The sequence below is a fragment of the Bipolaris zeicola genome (assembly GCF_000523435.1).
Source record: "Bipolaris zeicola 26-R-13 unplaced genomic scaffold scaffold_82, whole genome shotgun sequence".
Taxonomy (NCBI): Eukaryota; Fungi; Ascomycota; class Dothideomycetes; order Pleosporales; family Pleosporaceae; genus Bipolaris; species Bipolaris zeicola.
In genome coordinates this window covers 20,482-39,189 of record NW_006912131.1, presented here as the reverse complement: position 1 = coordinate 39,189, position 18,708 = coordinate 20,482, and the positions used below count along the sequence as shown (strand labels likewise).

At 50.7% G+C, this 18,708-nt stretch overlaps 9 protein-coding genes across 9 annotated transcripts; 6 read left to right on the top strand and 3 right to left on the bottom strand.

Moving 5' to 3' along the window:
- Positions 1 to 488: 488 nt before the first annotated feature.
- COCCADRAFT_26589 (uncharacterized protein) lies at positions 489 to 1,674 on the bottom strand (the record flags this gene model as incomplete). Its single annotated transcript, XM_007714479.1, has 3 exons — positions 489 to 575; positions 634 to 1,357; positions 1,490 to 1,674. The coding sequence occupies 3 exons, from the start codon at positions 1,672 to 1,674 to the stop codon at positions 489 to 491; spliced, it is 996 nt and encodes a 331-aa protein (XP_007712669.1).
- A 353-nt stretch (positions 1,675 to 2,027) lies between these two features.
- COCCADRAFT_5384 (uncharacterized protein) lies at positions 2,028 to 5,386 on the top strand (the record flags this gene model as incomplete). Its single annotated transcript, XM_007714473.1, has 4 exons — positions 2,028 to 2,109; positions 2,176 to 2,265; positions 2,314 to 2,376; positions 2,547 to 5,386. 4 exons carry the CDS (start codon positions 2,028 to 2,030, stop codon positions 5,384 to 5,386), a joined length of 3,075 nt encoding a protein of 1,024 aa, XP_007712663.1.
- Positions 5,387 to 5,627: 241 nt separating this feature from the next.
- On the bottom strand, positions 5,628 to 6,672 carry COCCADRAFT_37124 (uncharacterized protein; the record flags this gene model as incomplete). Its single annotated transcript, XM_007714497.1, has 2 exons — positions 5,628 to 6,600; positions 6,659 to 6,672. The coding sequence occupies 2 exons, from the start codon at positions 6,670 to 6,672 to the stop codon at positions 5,628 to 5,630; spliced, it is 987 nt and encodes a 328-aa protein (XP_007712687.1).
- Positions 6,673 to 6,973: 301 nt separating this feature from the next.
- Positions 6,974 to 7,852, top strand: COCCADRAFT_37123 (uncharacterized protein; the record flags this gene model as incomplete). The annotated part of the gene is made up of 2 exons (XM_007714496.1): positions 6,974 to 7,723; positions 7,778 to 7,852. 2 exons carry the CDS (start codon positions 6,974 to 6,976, stop codon positions 7,850 to 7,852), a joined length of 825 nt encoding a protein of 274 aa, XP_007712686.1.
- A 688-nt stretch (positions 7,853 to 8,540) lies between these two features.
- On the bottom strand, positions 8,541 to 9,653 carry COCCADRAFT_26585 (uncharacterized protein; the record flags this gene model as incomplete). The annotated part of the gene is made up of 2 exons (XM_007714478.1): positions 8,541 to 8,795; positions 8,865 to 9,653. The coding sequence occupies 2 exons, from the start codon at positions 9,651 to 9,653 to the stop codon at positions 8,541 to 8,543; spliced, it is 1,044 nt and encodes a 347-aa protein (XP_007712668.1).
- Positions 9,654 to 10,438: 785 nt separating this feature from the next.
- COCCADRAFT_37122 (uncharacterized protein) lies at positions 10,439 to 11,299 on the top strand (the record flags this gene model as incomplete). The annotated part of the gene is made up of 1 exon (XM_007714495.1): positions 10,439 to 11,299. One exon carries the CDS (start codon positions 10,439 to 10,441, stop codon positions 11,297 to 11,299), a length of 861 nt encoding a protein of 286 aa, XP_007712685.1.
- Positions 11,300 to 13,024: 1,725 nt separating this feature from the next.
- COCCADRAFT_97233 (uncharacterized protein) lies at positions 13,025 to 14,400 on the top strand (the record flags this gene model as incomplete). Its single annotated transcript, XM_007714494.1, has 2 exons — positions 13,025 to 13,064; positions 13,115 to 14,400. 2 exons carry the CDS (start codon positions 13,025 to 13,027, stop codon positions 14,398 to 14,400), a joined length of 1,326 nt encoding a protein of 441 aa, XP_007712684.1.
- A 539-nt stretch (positions 14,401 to 14,939) lies between these two features.
- COCCADRAFT_97145 (uncharacterized protein) lies at positions 14,940 to 15,863 on the top strand (the record flags this gene model as incomplete). The annotated part of the gene is made up of 2 exons (XM_007714493.1): positions 14,940 to 15,279; positions 15,337 to 15,863. The coding sequence occupies 2 exons, from the start codon at positions 14,940 to 14,942 to the stop codon at positions 15,861 to 15,863; spliced, it is 867 nt and encodes a 288-aa protein (XP_007712683.1).
- Positions 15,864 to 16,929: 1,066 nt separating this feature from the next.
- COCCADRAFT_97206 (uncharacterized protein) lies at positions 16,930 to 18,617 on the top strand (the record flags this gene model as incomplete). The annotated part of the gene is made up of 2 exons (XM_007714492.1): positions 16,930 to 17,217; positions 17,340 to 18,617. 2 exons carry the CDS (start codon positions 16,930 to 16,932, stop codon positions 18,615 to 18,617), a joined length of 1,566 nt encoding a protein of 521 aa, XP_007712682.1.
- Positions 18,618 to 18,708: the final 91 nt, after the last annotated feature.

The following is an 18,708-nucleotide window of genomic DNA, read 5'->3' as shown; positions in this document are numbered from 1 at the left end:
TAATGATGGGGTTTAATCTCTTTGTATCTTTTGTGATATCTTGGGATTTTGCATAGCCAAGGTGTCGTGGGCTTCTTCAGGTTATGATGTATTGTTTGCTTGGGAGGTTTCGTCTGAATGTTCTTTTTTATTTCTAATTCTAGCTGCAACTGCATGAAGAAATACGGATTAATTGGCTTCAATTGGCTTTGCCACCATTTCGACCATCCTGACCAATCTGTACTGAGATGTCGTGAGACTTGATTTGAGGCAGCATACTAAGCTCGTCGTATGATTTGATGAGTACTGACATTTCTTTCGCTGTGGTGACAGCAGCTGAGCCGCATGACAACTTGAACGTGTACCTTGGAAACATATGAGCATTGGGTTTGGAGTAGTTCACAGAAAATACTTTGAGTGGAACAGCTTTTTTGGTTGGCATATCTGCCTTCTAAGGGTATCAAAAAGGGAAATCTTTTTTGTAGTGGAGAATGGGAGAGATGGCCAGGCTAGGCTGTCGACTCAACAACTGGCTCTGCCGAGGACTTTTCTTCTACACCTTGAGCAGCGGCATCGATCTTGTTTTGAGTAAGACGCTGGACAATCGTTAGCAAACAGTTCCAACCAGGAGGAGGGGGTCTGCAGTAAACATACCAGCAAGTTCCTCAGCAGAACCGCAATCGTAACCTTTCCAATCGCCGGTACATAAATCGACGCCTTCTCCTTGACCTCTGGCGTGAAATTCCTCTCACTCGAGAAATTAATGCACGCAGCACCATCACGCATCAACTCAAGCGGTACCTTGTACTTGTCACCAGGAACACCGCTAATCACGACATCGCTGAGTGGCAGGCAATCCTTCAGCGTCCAACCGGGTTTCTCGACAACTTCGTGCCGCCTCTTGCGCAACCCCACACCGCGCGTGAATTCCTGCACGTCGTTGATATCAACACTATACACCTGTGCGCCATCATTCGCCAGCAGCGCGGCCAATGGCCTACCCACAACCTCACTCCGATTAATCACCGTAATCGTGCGTCCATGAAGCCTATTCCCATACGGCAGAATCGTATTGTAGATCCTGAGATACTCTAGTATCTTGATCACCGCCAGCGGAGTACACGGCAAGATGCTCTTCTTGGTATTGAGGGGCTCGTCGAGGAAGCGAATGTTTTGGTACATGTTGAAGATGTAGCGGTGCGAGAGGCCTTCGACGTCTTTGTCGATGGAGACGATTTGCTGGAGGTACTGGTCTTGGCGCGAGCCGAAGATGGGGTAGTAGACTATTATGCCGTCGACGGAGGGGTCGGCGTTGGCGTCGAGGAGGGCGTCTTCGAGGTTGTCGCGGGGGGTTTCGCGCAGTTCGAAGGAGAAGCCACTGTTTTAGGAGAGGTGGACATGGTTAGTTATTGAGATTCTTCCTTTCTCACATTCTTTTTTTTGCTTTTTGGAGGTCGCATGGGGATGTTCTTTCTGGGAAAGTGCCTGGCAAGATTTATGGTTTGCTCACTTTTCAACACAGGTTTTGCCCGTCCATTCTGCGTAGACTCGTGCAGCGGGATCGGCACTGGACAGGAATCCGACGAGGAGGGGCTTGCGTCCTATTTTGGCCAAGCCGTCGCGCACCTCGTCAAGAAGGCCTTTGGCGATGTTGTTGGCGAGAACGACCTTGCAGTTGGGTTTGTCGTCGGCCATGGTGGGGTAAAATCTTTTTGGGGAAGGGATGGGGGTTGGAAATCTGGGGGGAAAGTGAAAGGCTGGGTCTCCCAGGAAAACGATATTTATACAACGGCCACTATTTTTGCTAGAACAGCGGCACTTCTTGTTTTACTATTTTTAAAAAATGCTCAATTTACTCACACTTGCCGAATGGTCCTCCTACAACTTTTTTTTCTGCGCGCGGGCGGGCGTGTGCCCCACCGTCCGATACCGGCCAATCAGCAGCTCCGCAACTCCGTAACGTCATGGCGGGAGTGTGTGTGGGTTTGGTTCGCGACTTGTTAAACCACACTTTTTGATATCCGCCTCTCAACTGCCAGAACGTGAGAATGTCGGATATTCAGAAGTATCTGCTAGATTTTGACAAGAATAAGAAGGAGGCGACTGCGACTGCTCAGGCGAGCGCCACGCGTATGTATGAGGCTTTCTGGAGGGGCACCGGGGATGTGGGGGACATGGCGTGCTGATAGTGGACAGGACTCAAGAATGGCGAATTGAAGCTGATCAGCTTGGTCACTGACCTTGGAGAGTATTTGAACAGTGAAGATGGCGCGACACGGTCTAAAAGTAAGGAATCATTGGGGTTTTGGTATGGATAGTGCTAATCTTCTACAGCCATGTCGTATCTTGCAGAGGTACTCGCTGCCACGCCACAAAAGGTTCTGTCCCTGCAGCAACGTACGTAAATCAAAACTATTCTTCCGATGAGATATCCGAGCATCCACACATGCATGAGCCGTCGCGACTCCTACAATCTTGTTTGAACCAGATCGGGATATTGACGGCATATCGGCATGAAGATGAGGCGATACATCAGTCGGAAATATGGAGCTAATTTTGGTCCTCAGGAAACCTGCTATGCGACTTTACCCTTTCCCGGACCGAAGACAACGAAGGCCTAGGATCATGCGCAAAGGCGTTGATGGCACTCGAGGAGCTCGGAAAGTGGGATGACCAACGGGTCGTCGCCATAGTCGAGGCACTCCTTTCCAACACTCACCCGTTACGCCAGTACAAACAGCAAAGTGAGCGGTATCCGGTATTACAACTCATAAATACCCTCATGGCAAAGTACCGCGAGGTTCTTCGAGCCCATCACGATGCGACACCTGACTTCATGGCACGCTTCATATCATACTTTGACGGAGAGAAAGATCCTCGGAACTTGATGGTTGTGTTTTCGATATTGAGGGTCCCGATGACTGAGTGGAGCATTGGTGGTGATGCCCAAGATCTGTTCGATGCTGTATTCAACTACTTTCCTATTACATTCAGACCACCTCCCGACGACCCATACGGAATTACCGCTCAGGACCTCAAGGACCGACTACGGGACTGCATTTCGTCTACGGCCGATTTTGCCCCGTATGCTTTCCCTGCGCTTCTAGACAAGCTCGACTCTACATCTATGAACACAAAGCGAGATGTGCTAACGACGATCACTGCCTGTGTGAAAGAATACGGACCAAAAACAGTGTCGTTATATGCCGTGACGTTGTGGGACGCTCTAAAGTTTGAAGTACTCAATGTGCAAGAGGAGGACCTCGCCCAAGAGGCGCTCAAAGCCCTGGCTGCAATCGCAAAAACCCTATCACAGGGTACCCCAGGATCGCTGAACGCATATCTCAAACCGGTCATCAAGGAATGCAATGAACACCTTGAGGATGCCCCAACAAAGCAATCACAAGCGTCCGCACGGTTCCTACAAAGCATTGCCAACGTATCTCCAGAAGTCACTAGTATTCTCCTCGCGGGTGTTCTGCCCAACCTCTTCCTCTTGTTTCAAACAGCAGACACAATGGCCAAGCGTCGAGGTTTGCTGGAAGTTCTTGTCCAATTGGTAAAAGCCAACATTGATGTTTACGGTGACTGGAGGAACATAGGTTCTGGCGGCGAACAAGCTGGCAAGAATTCGCTGGCCGAGTTCCGAGACCAAGCCCTGGAGGTGATGCTGAATGGACTCGAAACAGCGCCTGTCAAGGAGGTATCTTTCCGATTAGTGTGTCTTGATGGTCTAGTCCAATTATCCAAAACCCGTGGACTTTTGAGCGATGAGGATGTTGGCAGGATTATTCAATTGCTTCACACAATTGTTGTTCACGAAGAATCATATGGGAAAGATGAGGTCAAGGAGGCGGCAATTAACGGAATCGTCGAAATCGCACATCAGAAGCCACAGGTTGTTGTTGATAAGGCCTTCCCAGCTTTCCTGGCCCAGCTACCGGATACAGACACAGGCGGACCTCAGAGCTACTCTACCGTGCTCGAAGCTTTTGCTAAGCTCGCTAGCGAAGAGCAGGTTTTTGATACCGTCATAATACGCCTCAAGAACAAATTCAGCGCAGCGGTGCAGCAGGGTGCCACTTCCACATACATTGTTGCACTCCTCTCGGCAATCTTGTATGCGCTAAAGAAGGGCGAACGCAAACTGTCTGAAGGCTCGGGAAGCTCGACATACTACAAGGACATTGCACTACCATTGATCCAGCGCGTATCGAGCTCAGATGAATCACATCCGGCAGCGTTCAACGACGAGACAACCGTAGATCTTGTTGGTCGTACCTGCAACCTGATCATCAGACACCTACCCACCGATCAGCAGAACGCTATTGCTGCAGAACTATACACACTGTTCCGTGGCACACCACAAGCCGAACTTCCACCTTTCAATGCCGGTTCAAGCGTGGAGGCCGACAGGACTATGATCGTTTCGACACATCTCCTCGCGTCTTTCCGAAAAGATACAACTCTTCCCTGCGAACTGCAACTACTTGTTTCTTCTCTCGCAGAATACGTCCAGAAACCCACACTATCTGTCCCAGTTCGATCAGCATCGCTCCGCCAGATGTCACTAATCATCAACAAGTACTACACTTCGGCTGCACTCAAAACATGCATGGATTCTCTTATCGCAAATTTCGATCTTTTGAACCCGGAGAAGCTAGACCCGCCACGGATACGCATAATATTTGCTTGTCTGAAGGGAATTGTACTACGCAGCAGTCCAGCGTTGAATACACTGTACCCAACACTGCTATCCTTATTGTCACACCCCAAGTACGGCAGCACAGTAGCCCAAGGCTTCACCACACTGCTGCAGCCCGATGATCTCTTGACCAAAGAGAACCACTGCCAGATTGTTGGCCTACACAAGCACAAGAGCTTCGCATTGCTAGTACCAAACATCACATCCACTTTCCGCGACGCAGACGCTCAAACGAAGCCAAACTACCTGATTGCACTCAGCGGAGCGCTACGATGGATGCCATTTGACATTGTAGTCGAGGAAGTCGGTCAACTCGTTACACTGCTCCTTCAATCCCTCGACCTCAAAGGCGTTGATGCTGTTAAAGAGGCAGCAATCGGTACGCTTACCAGCACACTTGCCGAGAAGCCAGCTGTACTTGAAGAGCACGCCGGCGCACTCATCTCGCGTCTTCTTGCCAACGCCATTGTGGTCAAGGATGGCAAGACGGGCCCGCCTCCGCCGCCAAGTGTGCGGGTAGCGGCGCTCAAGTGTTTGTTTCTTGCAGCGGATAAGTTCAAGGAGGATACGTTGGTCAAGTATAGGAGGGAGGTGGTCAGAAGATTGATTGCTGCGCTGGACGATGGCAAGAGAGAGGTTAGAACTGCAGCGGTGAAATGTAGGGCGAAGTGGCTGCTGGCTGATGAGCCAGATGATGAGTAGAATTATGCTGCAGCACTGATAAAGTATTTCTTTTTTCCGTATCAATTCACGACATTTTAACGACTGATGATGAGAACGCGCACGATTTTTGATTAAGCTTTTCATTTTGTTTTTTCTTTCCCAGGGACGCAAGTTGTCCATATGACTCAAATGGTATAAGTCTCGCTCAACATTTTTTCTCAACGCCAGGAATGGATTCCGATAAACGCCGCCCATGCAGTAAGTACGTCCTTGTCACACTTCATACTCTCATCTTCTTGGGTGTCTTCTCTTCCACCTCATCGTCGTCTTCGCTTGCGCTGTCCTCAACACCAGCCTCCTCATCGTCGTCATCCTCATTACGACCACGCTTGAGACCCTTCATCTTCCTTGTCTGCAGGTTGCCAAAGTCCTGCTTGCCGACGTGGACCTTGGCCGTCTTGTCACCCATGGCGTTCATATCAATGTTCTTCTTAGTGCGAGCCTCTGCCCCCTTGGGTGTCTTCATGGCCTGCTTGAGCATATCTGGGTCAGGGAACATTTCGCGACCGAGGGTAAAGTCCATGCGTGGGCCCATTTCCTCGACTTCGATACGCGGCAGCTTCTGGCCGGAGCGCTTTGTGCGCAGGAGGTAGAAGCGCAGGTGGATGGGTGGGTTAGGAAGCTCGTCGGTGGGTTCTTCGGCCGAGATGGAGACGAGGTATTGCAGGCCCTCGACGTCGATTTCGTTTGTGTCTTGGCCCTTGAAGAAATCCAGAAACAGACTCTTGGCTAGAGTGTACTTTGTCTGGTTGGGGTCTTCGAAGACGGTGCCGTGGAAGCTAATCATGGGCTTGAGACCAATCGAGGGCTTCTTGTTCTTGAATTGCTGCAGAGTGCGGAATGTTTCTGGGTTGATGTAGAGCTCGAGCATGTCAAGCATCTTGTATGAGAAGGTGCGGGCGAGTGTCAGGCAGTGTGGGCGCTTCTTCGAGTGCAGCGACAGGACGAGGAGCGAGGTATCGTTCTTCTGAGAGAAGAACTCGAGCGAAGAGGCATCGTCGAAGGGGTGAATGTCGTTCTTCTTGGTGAAGCGCTCGGAAAAGGGACGCTTGATAGTGGTAAGATCGGCGACGGCAAGCTTGAGGATCTGCGACGTCTTTTGGCCCGAGACAAAGAGCGTAGTCTTTGGGTTCTCGTGCTGTTGCGGTTCGCGCTTTTTCATCTCGCGCTTGGCGCGGGCATTCTTGGGCTTGCTGGGGGAAATTGTTAGAGATTGTTAATCATTGAGAATCTGCGACTCATTCTACATACGCTTGCTTGAGCATATTGGCGGTGTTGTTTGTTCTGCTGCTTGCGGTGCTCGAGATGCTGGTCTGGAAATCTTGGCGGAAACAAAAAGTTCCAACGATAACCGGGACCGGAGAAACAGTTGGGCCGGTTGATCTGATAACGCCGCCCATAGTGGGGTGCGCAGTTCCGCAGTTCGGCGCCCCTCTGACGTGATTTCCTCTGCAGGGCGGCGACTAAATATTAATCAGATTGGCCTCGCAGTTATAGACTTGCTCTGTACTATACATCCTGCACTAGATTCACGGTCTACTCTGATCAATCCACACTTACTTTACAATGGCTACCCTGCAAGAGATCGCCGACGAGACGGCGTTCCAGTCGACCATTTCCGCCCTCCCCGCCTCCACACTCGCCGTCATCTACTTCAACGCACCATGGGCAAAGCCATGCGAGCAAATGTCAGTTGTCCTCAAGACACTCGCCAGTACATACCCGGCCGACGCACCGATATCCTTTTTCTCTATCAACGCCGAAGAGCTGCCAGAAGTCTCCGAGACCTACGATGTCACCGCAGTCCCATACATCGTCTTACAGAAGGATGGCAAAGTTTTAGAGACCGTCTCGGGCTCTGATGCCTCAAAAGTACGAGCAGCAGTCGAAAAGCATGCTGGCGCCGGCAGCGGCCAGTCAAGTCTACCTCCCGCGCAATCCGTCACACGACCCCAAGAGAATGGCGATAGTGCAGGCAAGAATCTTGCGGGCTACACACCAAGCGCACAGGATCCCAAGACTGCGCCCGAGCAGACTGCAGGCGAGCAACAGACAAGCAAGGAGGAGCTGCATCAAAGACTATCAGAGCTCGTCAAGGCTGCACCCGTCATGCTGTTCATGAAGGGCACACCAAGCGCACCCCAATGCGGCTTCAGCCGACAAACGGTTAGCATTCTTCGCGAGAAGGGAATTCGCTATGGATTCTTCAACATATTGGCCGATGACGAGGTCAGGCAGGGTTTGAAGGAGTTTGCCGATTGGCCTACGTTCCCTCAGTTGTGGGCTGATGGTGAGCTTGTTGGTGGTCTCGATATTGTAAGTCTCTTGCCTCTATTATGATAAGTTACAATACTCACTCAAAATTTACAGGTCAAAGAGGAGTTCGAGAACGACCCCCAGTTTCTCTCCCAGTATGCTGCCAATGCATCCAAAACAGCTGCCTAGACCGTAACATAAAGAGGTGAAACTAAGATAACAAGGTTTGATGAACTGCTCACTTTTAGGGGTAGGGCTATTTCAAGGGACATATTTGGAAGTATAGGAGACTATTAGTCCCCTGAATATGAATGGGCCTGAGTGCTAGGATTGATATTGAACGATCGACGGCATGTATTGATAATTGAAGGGATGGTTAAGGAGTGTAAGGGTTGATTGTTTGGCCAGAACAAAATACATACAGTTCCGATATTAAGCCTAATTTAGCAACAGTCAACTGGATGCGATAACAAACGATGCTGGGATCATCACATGACGACTCGGTCTTGCCCAGAAGGTGTATGCTCATATTGAGTGGCAATCCCAGGATTCATTGATATGCTTCTGCGGTGCGGGTTATAGAGATGCCTACACCGCAGCTTACATAGGTACTAATGTCAATCGCTCAGTCACGAGAACCATCCCGTAGCGAGGCAATTCTACACTTTGAACCTTCGGCAAGTCGATTTTGCAAGTTTATATACCTGTAGTTGTGAGGTAACGAAGTAAGCTAATTGGTTAGTGAAAAATACAAGTATCCGTGCAATTGCCCTGGACTTGCATCCAAACATACCTAGCATTCAATCAATACCTGAGAAATTGCTGCCAAAGATCTAGCTGCAGCCAGTATCCACTTTGACACTCCCTTTGAAGCCTACTAATGCCACCTTCCATTGGGCGCAGGACGCTTCTGCTTGACGCCCATATCTTTAGCGAGCTGTACAAACCATTCCTCCTCATAGCCTTTGAAATAGATGAGCGTAGTGAAGACCTCACGGAATACTGCGTCCATTGGCCTCGAGTAGTCAACGACAATGTCGACTTTTTCATTACACAGTGCGAGTAAACCATACACCCTATCACGCTGGTCCTCGCATTTCCGCATATAAAAGTTACGTAATAGGGCTATTAACTGTAACTCAGGTAGTGAGAAAGTCCTACCATTGAATCTGGCGCGTTGCGCATCAAAAAGGTTACGCACTGGCTCCGGAATCGTAATAAAATAATCTTGACGATATCTGAATGCCGCCGGTAAGAAAGAAATTGATCTCAATCTTTCGATAGCGGCCGGCGTGACGGCACATGAACCGCAAGCAAGCACTATGTCTCTGGCAAGTACAAATTCCTGGACGACCCAGAGCCGATTCCAATATGCTTGTTGCAGTAGGTTTTCCACGATGTGGCGATCTTTGAGAAGTCGATCGAGATAATCTCGGTGCTCATTGTGCAGAGCAGACCAAAGACCGACCCGAGGAAGATTTGGAGGAGAATTTGGAGGAATATTTTCAGCGGGAAGCTCATCCGCGAACCACGTATCCGCTATGAGACGCATTACCCTGCCACTCTGCTCGCCACCGCGACCTAGCCACACAATAACCCGCTGCGCTTGTTTATATATCTCAGCCATGCGTCGAACTTGGTGCGACTTCTCTTTCTCGGATGCCTGGTTGATGCAAAGCTGATCTATCCAGAGAAACTTGGGATGCGGTAGAGGACAGTCATGCTTATCGAGGAGAGTGATGCCAGTTCGCATCCGGTCAAGGAAGTCTGCCAGATTCTCCCGAATCTCGAATGGTCTTTGATTCAAGGTGATGATACGCGTTGGAAGTGGAGGTCCCCATGTGTAAGACAAAGCCTCGTATGGAGGGCATTCATTGAGGTCAAATTCGTGCAGAGTGTAGCTAGGCTGACTGCCGGGTTCGGCTGAAAAGCGGAGTAGACGTATGTGGTTGCTATTGGCATCAAGTGGCTCGTATTGAAAATGATCCATCGTAGTGTAGCGGAGAGCGCAATGTCGTTCTGCTAATCATCTTATTAAATTTCTGACCAAATGTAAAACCCTAGATATAAATGTGGTGGTGGCTGTGCTTCCTGGTACGCAATAGAAGGCTCCAGTGCATCAGGCATGGAGGCGGCAACCCTATTGTAATTTTGCTATCTATTCGTACGACAGCAGTCTACTACAGGCTTAAGAAACGATTGACAGAAGACTGTAGGTCAGCCTAGCACGCTGAAAGGACTGGAGTCGGTTTTTACCCAAGTACCTGCGCTATGTCTCATGACGGGGGGCGTACTATCGTAATCGAGGCATAGACGTTACTAGTGCAATTCCGAGCCGAAGCGGTTCCCCGCCCTATCTAACAAGCTTCCTTGTCACTGCTGCCTTTGTCGCTATACCTTTTCCCATCATTCCTCGTCAAGCTCGGACAATATGCCGGACTCTACAATACTCCTAGTCTACATCCATACAAAACTGCCTGTATGTCTAACAGCATAAGTGTCATGCAGAGAAGACATTAGGCCTACCCTGGCCCCCAGCTCCGGACTCCGAGCCCACCGCAAGTCGCTGCCCTCAATACTTTGATGCCTATTCTCAACGCTGTTGCGGCAGGCTAAAAATGAGCCGCATATTCCCCCGAGCGGCCTTCCCCCGTAGCCGTAAGACGTACATGTGATGCTTGCGATTCGCCATAATTGCCCTCTACAGTGAGAACTTGCACTCTCCAGCCCTCTTTCCCCTCCCCAAAAGTCCACCTCTTCAGCATCTCCCCAAGCATGCTCCCCTCACAATCCGCCTCCAAAATACCCCTGGTAAAGCCCGACGACCGCTCCTTCCCACGCATCCTCTGTCTCCACGGCGGCGGCGTCAACGCCGCAATCTTCGAAGCGCAAGCACGATGCCTAATCCGCCATCTGCAACACTCGTTCCGCCTCGTATGGGTTGACGCGCCCTTCTTCTGCGACCCACACCCCGATGTCGTTGACGTGTACAGCAGCTACGCGCCCTTCCGGCGGTGGCTGCGCTGGCTACCCTCGCACCCTGAGCTCGACGAGGAAACGTGCATCGAGGAGATTGGCTACGCCATGCGCACCGCCATGCAAAACGACGACGCTGCGGGCGGAACGGGCGAGTGGGTTGGCCTCATGGGCTTCAGCCAGGGCGCAAAACTATCCGCGAGTTTGCTGCTTGAGCAACAGGCCCGCGAGAATGAAGCGAAAAAGCGTGGTCCTGCGGCGCCGATAACACCGGGGCTCACCGGTTTCCCAGATATCAAGTGGCGCTTTGGCGTGTTGCTGGCGGGAAGGGCGCCGCTGTCCAATCTCAATCCCAGGCTACTAACTAGCAAGACGCTGGTGAGTGCGGGCAAGATATCAGAGGGGTTTGAGTTTTGCAAGGAGGTGGATGAGGAGGCGACGCTTAGGGTGCCGACGCTGCATGTCCATGGTTTGGCGGATCCAGGGCTGGAATTGCATAGAAAGTTGCTGAATGAGTATTGTGAGAAGGGGACTGCGACGCTGGTGGAGTGGCCGGGCGCGCATCGGGTTCCGATCAAGAGTGTGGATGTTGATCCCGTGGTTGCTGCCATCTATGATTTAGCTGAGAAGGTGGGGGTGAGTGTGCTGAGGACTGTGTGAGAGTGCTGGGATGGGGAAGAGAAGGTGCACACATGATGATTTCTTGTTTACATACCATTATTGCTTGTTTGCTTTGTGGATTATGGAAGGCGCATCTTGCAACCAAATTAGGAGATACCATAGATCAACTGTCTTTATCCTCTTGTCTTTTCTGTTAATCTCGGATTAAACTTTTCAGTTTCACCAATTCCGCATTTCTCGTCTTTCCTCCAATGAGATAATCCCAGCGTGTTCATCGTCGCCACGTTTTCTTACCGTCAGAAACTTATGATACAATACCTCAATTCCCAAATAAAGACGTTTCATTCTTTACTTGTCCACACACCCTCCTCTGAATTATCTCAAACCCTATCCATCACCCCCTGCAATACAACCCACATACACAAGCTCCAGGCTCATCTATCGAGCCAATTGCCTCGAACCGATAAGCAACCCACTATTCCACATACATTACATACGCAAGACCCTGGATTATCACGGAAGAGAAAGGGAAACAAAACCGGGTATGCACCTCACCCACAACCGGTCCGGTCCGGTTCGACGCCAATAAGGGCAACCGTGCCGGTGTGAACTCAGAATGTTGTTTTAGAGGTTGGAGTTACTTCCAGATTGCAGGGATAGGACATGTATGGCTAGTTTGCCTGTTGAAGGTCGTAGGTTCTAGGTAGGTTTAGAAGGGCGTGATTGGTGGTGTAAACGCATCGATGTCGGGGTCGAGAACTATGTGGATTGATACCGCAAGCAGCTTAGGAGAGTGTTGGTTATTGCACTCAGCTTCTGGTATTTGTAAAGGTATGATGAGGTTTGGATGCTGGATTGGTAGATGTAAGATTGGAGAACATATTTACGACCAATCTAGGCTCATTTATAGGCAACACCGTAGTTGATATAAGTCTATTTTCCCTAGAGCTGAATCTGGATCAGTCAAGGCATTTCAAGTCGAAATAAGAGTCGGTTAACCGTATCATCTGATCAGTTGGGTCTATCGTTTTGACGCTTCTCCTCCTGTGGCGTTGAACTAGACTAGATACTAGACGAAAGGGTGTGAAGAAGTAAGTGCTAAATGACAGCAAGCCGAACTCAATGCAAAAGGGCAGCGCTTAGAAGCGGAGAGTAATGGTATCCGTGCATGGTGTAGACCGATGGTCGATATGATCCAGAAACCTTTTCAATGTAATACGGACGGATATAGATCCGATGATATGGTGTGATGTATGAACCCAAAATAATAGTTTTCGTGTATCCACATTGCTGCCAACTACAAGCGACATGCTAGGCTGGTGTCAAATAAGACAGGAAGAAAGTCCCGCAATCACAACGTCGAGATGTTTTATTTCCACTGAGAAGCGAGAGATAAAAATTCAGAGTTGTCAGCACTTCCCTGCTATCGGATCTGCAATATATGTTTGTTGGCATGTTTTGTAAGCTAAAGGAGGGGTCATCAGGCAGGGGAGGGCCTTCGTTGGCTAGTCATGGCGAGAGAAGAGGGCACGAGTGCATACTGTCAGTTTTCTGTAGGTAATGGCATGCAAATCAGCTGGGCGGGTGACGAGTACGATGTACGTTAGGTGGTCGCCTTCCCAAGGGGAACCGGGAATAGACGAGGCGTGGGCGAATCGGAGTCGAGAGCGTTCCGTATCGAGAAAGTAGCCGCCGCATATCTTCGGCTCCGAACGCTTCTTGAGATGCCGCACACGCCCTATCAAACTTTGGACATAGCCTGCGATGCCGCGGACACGTTTATACCCGCTACAGCGCCTTCTCAGTACGTGGTCCCATCCACGTCCGGTCCAATTGACCTCACCCATCACCAAGGAACAAGCCTGACTGCGAATACTCGAGCCGTCGCCGCATCCATTGCCCGCCCCGCGAACCCCACCCTTCGCAACCTGCATACAACAGCACGACTCGCGATGGGCGAATTCGACCAGTATTCTGCCATGGGCAACAAGACTGTGCCCAATGACATGCCCTCCGACGGCACAGCCTGGGGTAGTGAAAAGAACCCGGCCGCCTTTGACTTGCGTTCGGATGTGCACACAACCCCTACCATGTCCATGCTCAAGGCCATTCAGCAATGCACCCTGCTTGACGATGTCTTCATGGAGGATCCTACTACACTCTCCCTTGAGCGCTTCATTGCAGACTTGAGCGGAAAAGAAGACGGGCTTCTTGTTCTCTCGGGTACCATGGGCAACCAGGTTGCATTCCGGGCACACCTCACCTGTCCTCCACATGCCGTAATTGTCGACCGGAGAGGGCACATTGTCAACTACGAGGCAGGAGGTGTAGCTACCTTGTCTCAGGCCATGGTCCAGTCTCTCGACGCGACAAATGGCACATACCTCACCTTGGAAGATATTCAAAAGTACGCGACACTCTCAGATGACGTGCACTCTTGCCCAACTCGCATGATTTCTCTTGAAAACACACTAAACGGTGCCATCATGCCTCTTTCTGAAGTCAAGCGGATATCTGCTTGGGCACGCCAACATGGTATCATCATGCACCTGGACGGTGCGCGTTTGTGGGAGGCTGTCGCTGCAGGCGCCGGTTCCCTAAAGGAATATTGTGCCGAGTTCGACAGTATCAGTCTGTGCATCAGCAAAGGCCTAGGTGCGCCCATTGGAAGTCTCCTTGTTGGTACGAAAGCTTTCATCAAACGCAGCCGCTGGATCCGCAAGTCAATTGGCGGAGGGCTGCGCCAGGCTGGTGTGGTCGCTGCTCCGATGCGCGTCGCCATTGAAGAAACGTTCCTGGGCGGAAAACTCGCACAATCTCACAAGAACGCGAAGAGGGTTGCGAAGATATGGACCGACCTAGGAGGCAAGCTGCAATACCCGGTAGACACAAACATGGTCTGGTTGGACCTGGCGGCCCACCAGATCGAAAGCAACAGCTTCATCGAGCTAGCGGAAAAGTACGGAGTAAGGACAGGTAGTGGCAGGCTGGTTGTACATTACCAGATTGGAGAAGAGGCGATCGAAGCGCTGCAAAAGGTCTTTACTGAGTTGTTGACCGGCAAAGAGTCGACCGGCAAGCTTGCCGATGCCCCACATGACCCGGAGGATTTGAAGCTGAAGGGCAAAGGCGTGGAGTAGACGGCTTTCCAGCCACAATTATTTATTAGTCATCGAATTCATAGACCAATTAGATCATTGTACTCAGCCACGCAGCCACACCGATCTCCAGTACCTGCATGGATAGCTGCCGCGTTATACCGAAATCGCCCAGAATTTGGGTACCGCCAACGCTTCCAAGACTACGCTATTACGTTCGACTTTGAACCCCAGACGTAGTAGACACAGCCGATCTGACGTCAACTGAAAGCTCGTCATACAACAGCAGAACATGACACGGCCAAGATGGCAGCCGAAACATGGTACATGAGGCTCTTGGAAAAGCCACGGCGTCTCTTATCAGCCAGAAAAACTAGTTCTTTGAAATTGTTAAACTCTTTTTGATCATGTACAAGCCTATACGCGTCATAGCCTCTGTGCAAAAAAGTTCTCGTCAGACGTCATGCCTTCCCAAAAGCTTTGCTAGACCGCAGATGCGGACGACTATTTCTTCAAACCCAGGTCCTTCACGATCCCTGCTCTCTTTTTCACCACATCAGTTTTCCACATATACCGCCAAAATGGTACCACCAATAGCACAGAACCGCAAACTTCTCTCCAACCACCCGGATAAGGTCCGCATGCTTGTTCTCGAGACCGATGAGACACACCCCGATACTCAGAAAGAGACTGGTTCCTTTGGCGTTGTACTGGGCGAACTCCTTAAGAAGGCTGGAGACGAGCATGATCCGCAGCTGGGCATTGAGACGGCTATGCAATATGTTGTTGAGCCAGAGGGTGGCAAAATACCGACACTAGAAGAGATTCAAGACGATGTACACGCTATTCTAATCACCGGTAGTTGTTGGGATGCACATGGCGATGACCCATGGATCTTGAAACTAATGCAGTTCATCAGAGGTGCGTAAATCGGGTTTCCGGGTTGTCAAGCGAAATAATGGCTGACAACAACACTAGATGTCTGGCAAAATCGCCCCGATATCCGCTTTACAGGAATCTGCTTTGGCCACCAGATTCTCTGCCGTACACTAGGTTCTACCGTGAAACCAGAAAAGAACGGCGAGTGGGAGCTGTCACACCACCCGATCGAGCTTATGAAAATCGGCCGCGAACTCTTCAATCTGCCAGAGACCGAGACCAAGATCCACCTTCAACAGATGCACTTGGACCATGTTGTTAATCCCCCTTCACCGGAAACAACAGACTTGCTGCCAAAGGGTACTAAAGTACATGTTTGGGGCATGAGCGATCACACTGGCGTTCAGGGCGTGTATATTCAAAAGAGATTATTCACCACGCAGGGACATATGGAGTTTGATGAGAAACTTGTCAAGAGACAATTGGAGATGAGGGTAGACAGCGGCAGTGTGAGCAAGGAGGAGGCTGATGAGGCTGCTGAAAGAGCTGACTGGATGCATGATGGATTGGTTGTAGCCAAGGCTGTGCTGAGGTTCTTCCACGGCGATGACGATCAATACGATTAACTCAAAGAGCTTGCAACGGTTATGGGGATTGGCTATAAAAGAATCTACGAAGGCATGATAGTAGCGTTTATGGTTGGAAACTACAACGAGCAGTGGCCATGTGGATCTCGCATACTAGTATGGGAGGAGCTCTGTTCTTTTGGCATAGTCATTGAATCTTTAGCGCTGCACTTTTCCTTCAATTTACTTGTTTGTGTTGCGGCAGTCTTTTCTCTTCGTCCCCAGCACTATTTATGTATCCTTTGCCCAAGGCACTAGGGGATATATAAAACTCCGAGGCCATATGAACATTTCGCAAACGCGCCGATACCGCACCGCACTCCATCCACTAACCATCGCCCCGGTATAACTAGTACTCCGAGTCCAAAAGCTTGTCTCGACCCTCCAACCCATCATTCTGAACGATATCCAAACACCGGGAATAATATCTCTTCTTCGGCATACTATACTCCGACCCAGGTCGGAAATAGCACTTCGCACTTTGCTATCTCCGGAAGCTGGCTTCCGTCATTGAAGCTACCCAGTGGGGGCCCACCTGACTCGGTCCACCCTCAATCGATCTAAGCCTAGAACTAACTACCCTACACCGGTGTAACTGCAAAGCAACCGGGTTAGCGTACAGCAATCGACAATAGAGAGAATCGTCACTACCAGAACGGCCAAAACCGGCAACCTGCCGTATGTAATAGACAAGATGCAGGCTAGATAGCGAACGCAATCGGTATCGGGCTGGGGGATGAAAGGGAAGCAACGGTCCTGGCAGTTTGCAGCGAACCATGGGCTTTGTTCCTCCACTTCCCTAGCGCCGCCGTTCGATAGGGCGGTTAGCACATGCATCATGTGCGGAGTGTGATCCACATTATGTAGCCCAGCATGCGTGTCCAACCCTCTGATTCTCTCCCTCTCCCTCTCCCTCTTTCCCTGCATCTCAATGACTGTGTTTTGCCTGTCTCGCCAGTGTTACGTCTGACACGCTTGCGCTATACTTGACTACTTCCTTCTGCGAACTTGAAGATACAATCGTTGTAGTTTGTTTCTGGCTGGAGAAAAGATAAAGGGCGTTGAGATGGCTGCTTCGAAGAGCTCGGCCGAGGATGTCAGTGTAGATGCTGCGACGGAGAAGGAGATGGATGTTGAAGATAATGTGACGTCGGAAGTGATACAGCAACGGGTGTCAGAGGAGCCGTATTCGGTGTTTAGCGAGGGAATGAGGATATGGATTATTGCTCTTGTTTCCGTATCCGCTTTGATATCGCCGTTTGGTGCCGCCATGGTGTTTCCCGCACTCAACTTACTGGCCGACGTGTTGGATATCACGCCTACGCAGGTCAATATCTCGCTGACGACGTACATGGTATGTGTCGAATAATTCGTTGAGGATTCCTCGTCTCTTTCAGGCTCTTCCCCAACCTTCCAACAATCAACCTAAGCTCTTTACACCACCCGATTGCATAGCCTAGCATCTAACATCCACAGATTGCCCAAGCCATAGCCCCAGCCTTCCTCGGTACTCTCTCCGACAACAGCGGACGAAGACTAACATTCATAATCTGCTTCGTAATCTACTGCATAGGCAACATCGGACTCGCCCTGCAAACAAACTACGTCGCCCTCCTCATCCTCCGAATGGTTCAAGCAATCGGCGGCTCCGCAGCCATAGCCCTGACAATGGCCGTCGTAGCCGACATCACCACCTCCGCTGACCGCGGCACCTACATGGGCTACGCGCAAGCCGGCGTCTTAATGGGCCCAGCCTTTGGCCCTACAATCGGCGGTCTCCTCTCCCGCTACCTAGGCTGGCGCGCAATCTTCTGGTTCCTCGCCATCTTCTCCGGCACCCTCCTCATCCTGTTCGTCTTCTTCTTCCCAGAAACCTGTCGTAAAGTCGTAGGAAACGGCTCTATTCCTCCCCGCGGCGTAAACCGCTCAGTCATAAGCTGCATCCAGCAGCGCAAACTCCGCCGTAAATTCCCCCAGGAAACAACGGCGCCACTGCCTCCGCGCACCAAGACGGCATGGCCGAACCCATTAGCTACGATGAGAATCCTGGGTGAAAAGGAATCAGGCATCATACTCCTGTACAACGGCCTCTTCTTCACAGGCCTAATGGTAACCGTAGCGGCGATCCCCGATCTCTTTCACGAAGCCTACGGCCTCGACGAACTTGACATCGGACTCTGCTACATCTCCAACGGCGTGGCCTCTCTCATCGCCTCCTTAACCATGGGCCGCGTCGTCGACTGGAACTTCCGACGCCACGCCCGGAAAATTGGGCTGGTGATTATCCCGGGCAAGCAGCAGGATCTCAGCAATTTCCCTATTGAGCGCGTGCGCATGGAGGTGTTGCTGCCGAACCACGTAGTCGGCGTGCTAGGTATTGTCATGTTTGCGTGGACGCTGCGGTTCAAGACGCATATTGCGGGCCCGGAGATTGCGCTGGGCGTCATGGGGTTTTGTATTACGAGTGCGTTTAATATTACGAATGGGTTGTTGATTGAGTTACATCGTGATCAGCCGGCGGCGGCCACGGCGGCGGTGAATTTTGCGAGGTGTCTAATGAGTGCGGGTGGGTCGGCGGCCATTCTGCCAATGTGTCGCGCGATGAATCCCGGGTGGGCGTTTACGCTGATTGCATTTATTTACGTGGCGTTGTTACCGGTGGCACTGTGGGTGATGAGGGATGGTATGAAGTGGCGGCAGGAGTTGGCGGAGAAGAAGAGAGTGCAGGCTGAGATGCGGGGGAATGGTGTATAAAAAGGGTCTCCACTATGTCTAACTTTACAAAACTAATGATTGATTTTTCAGTAGTTAATAAACTTTTCATTAAGAAGCCAAACTTACGTGC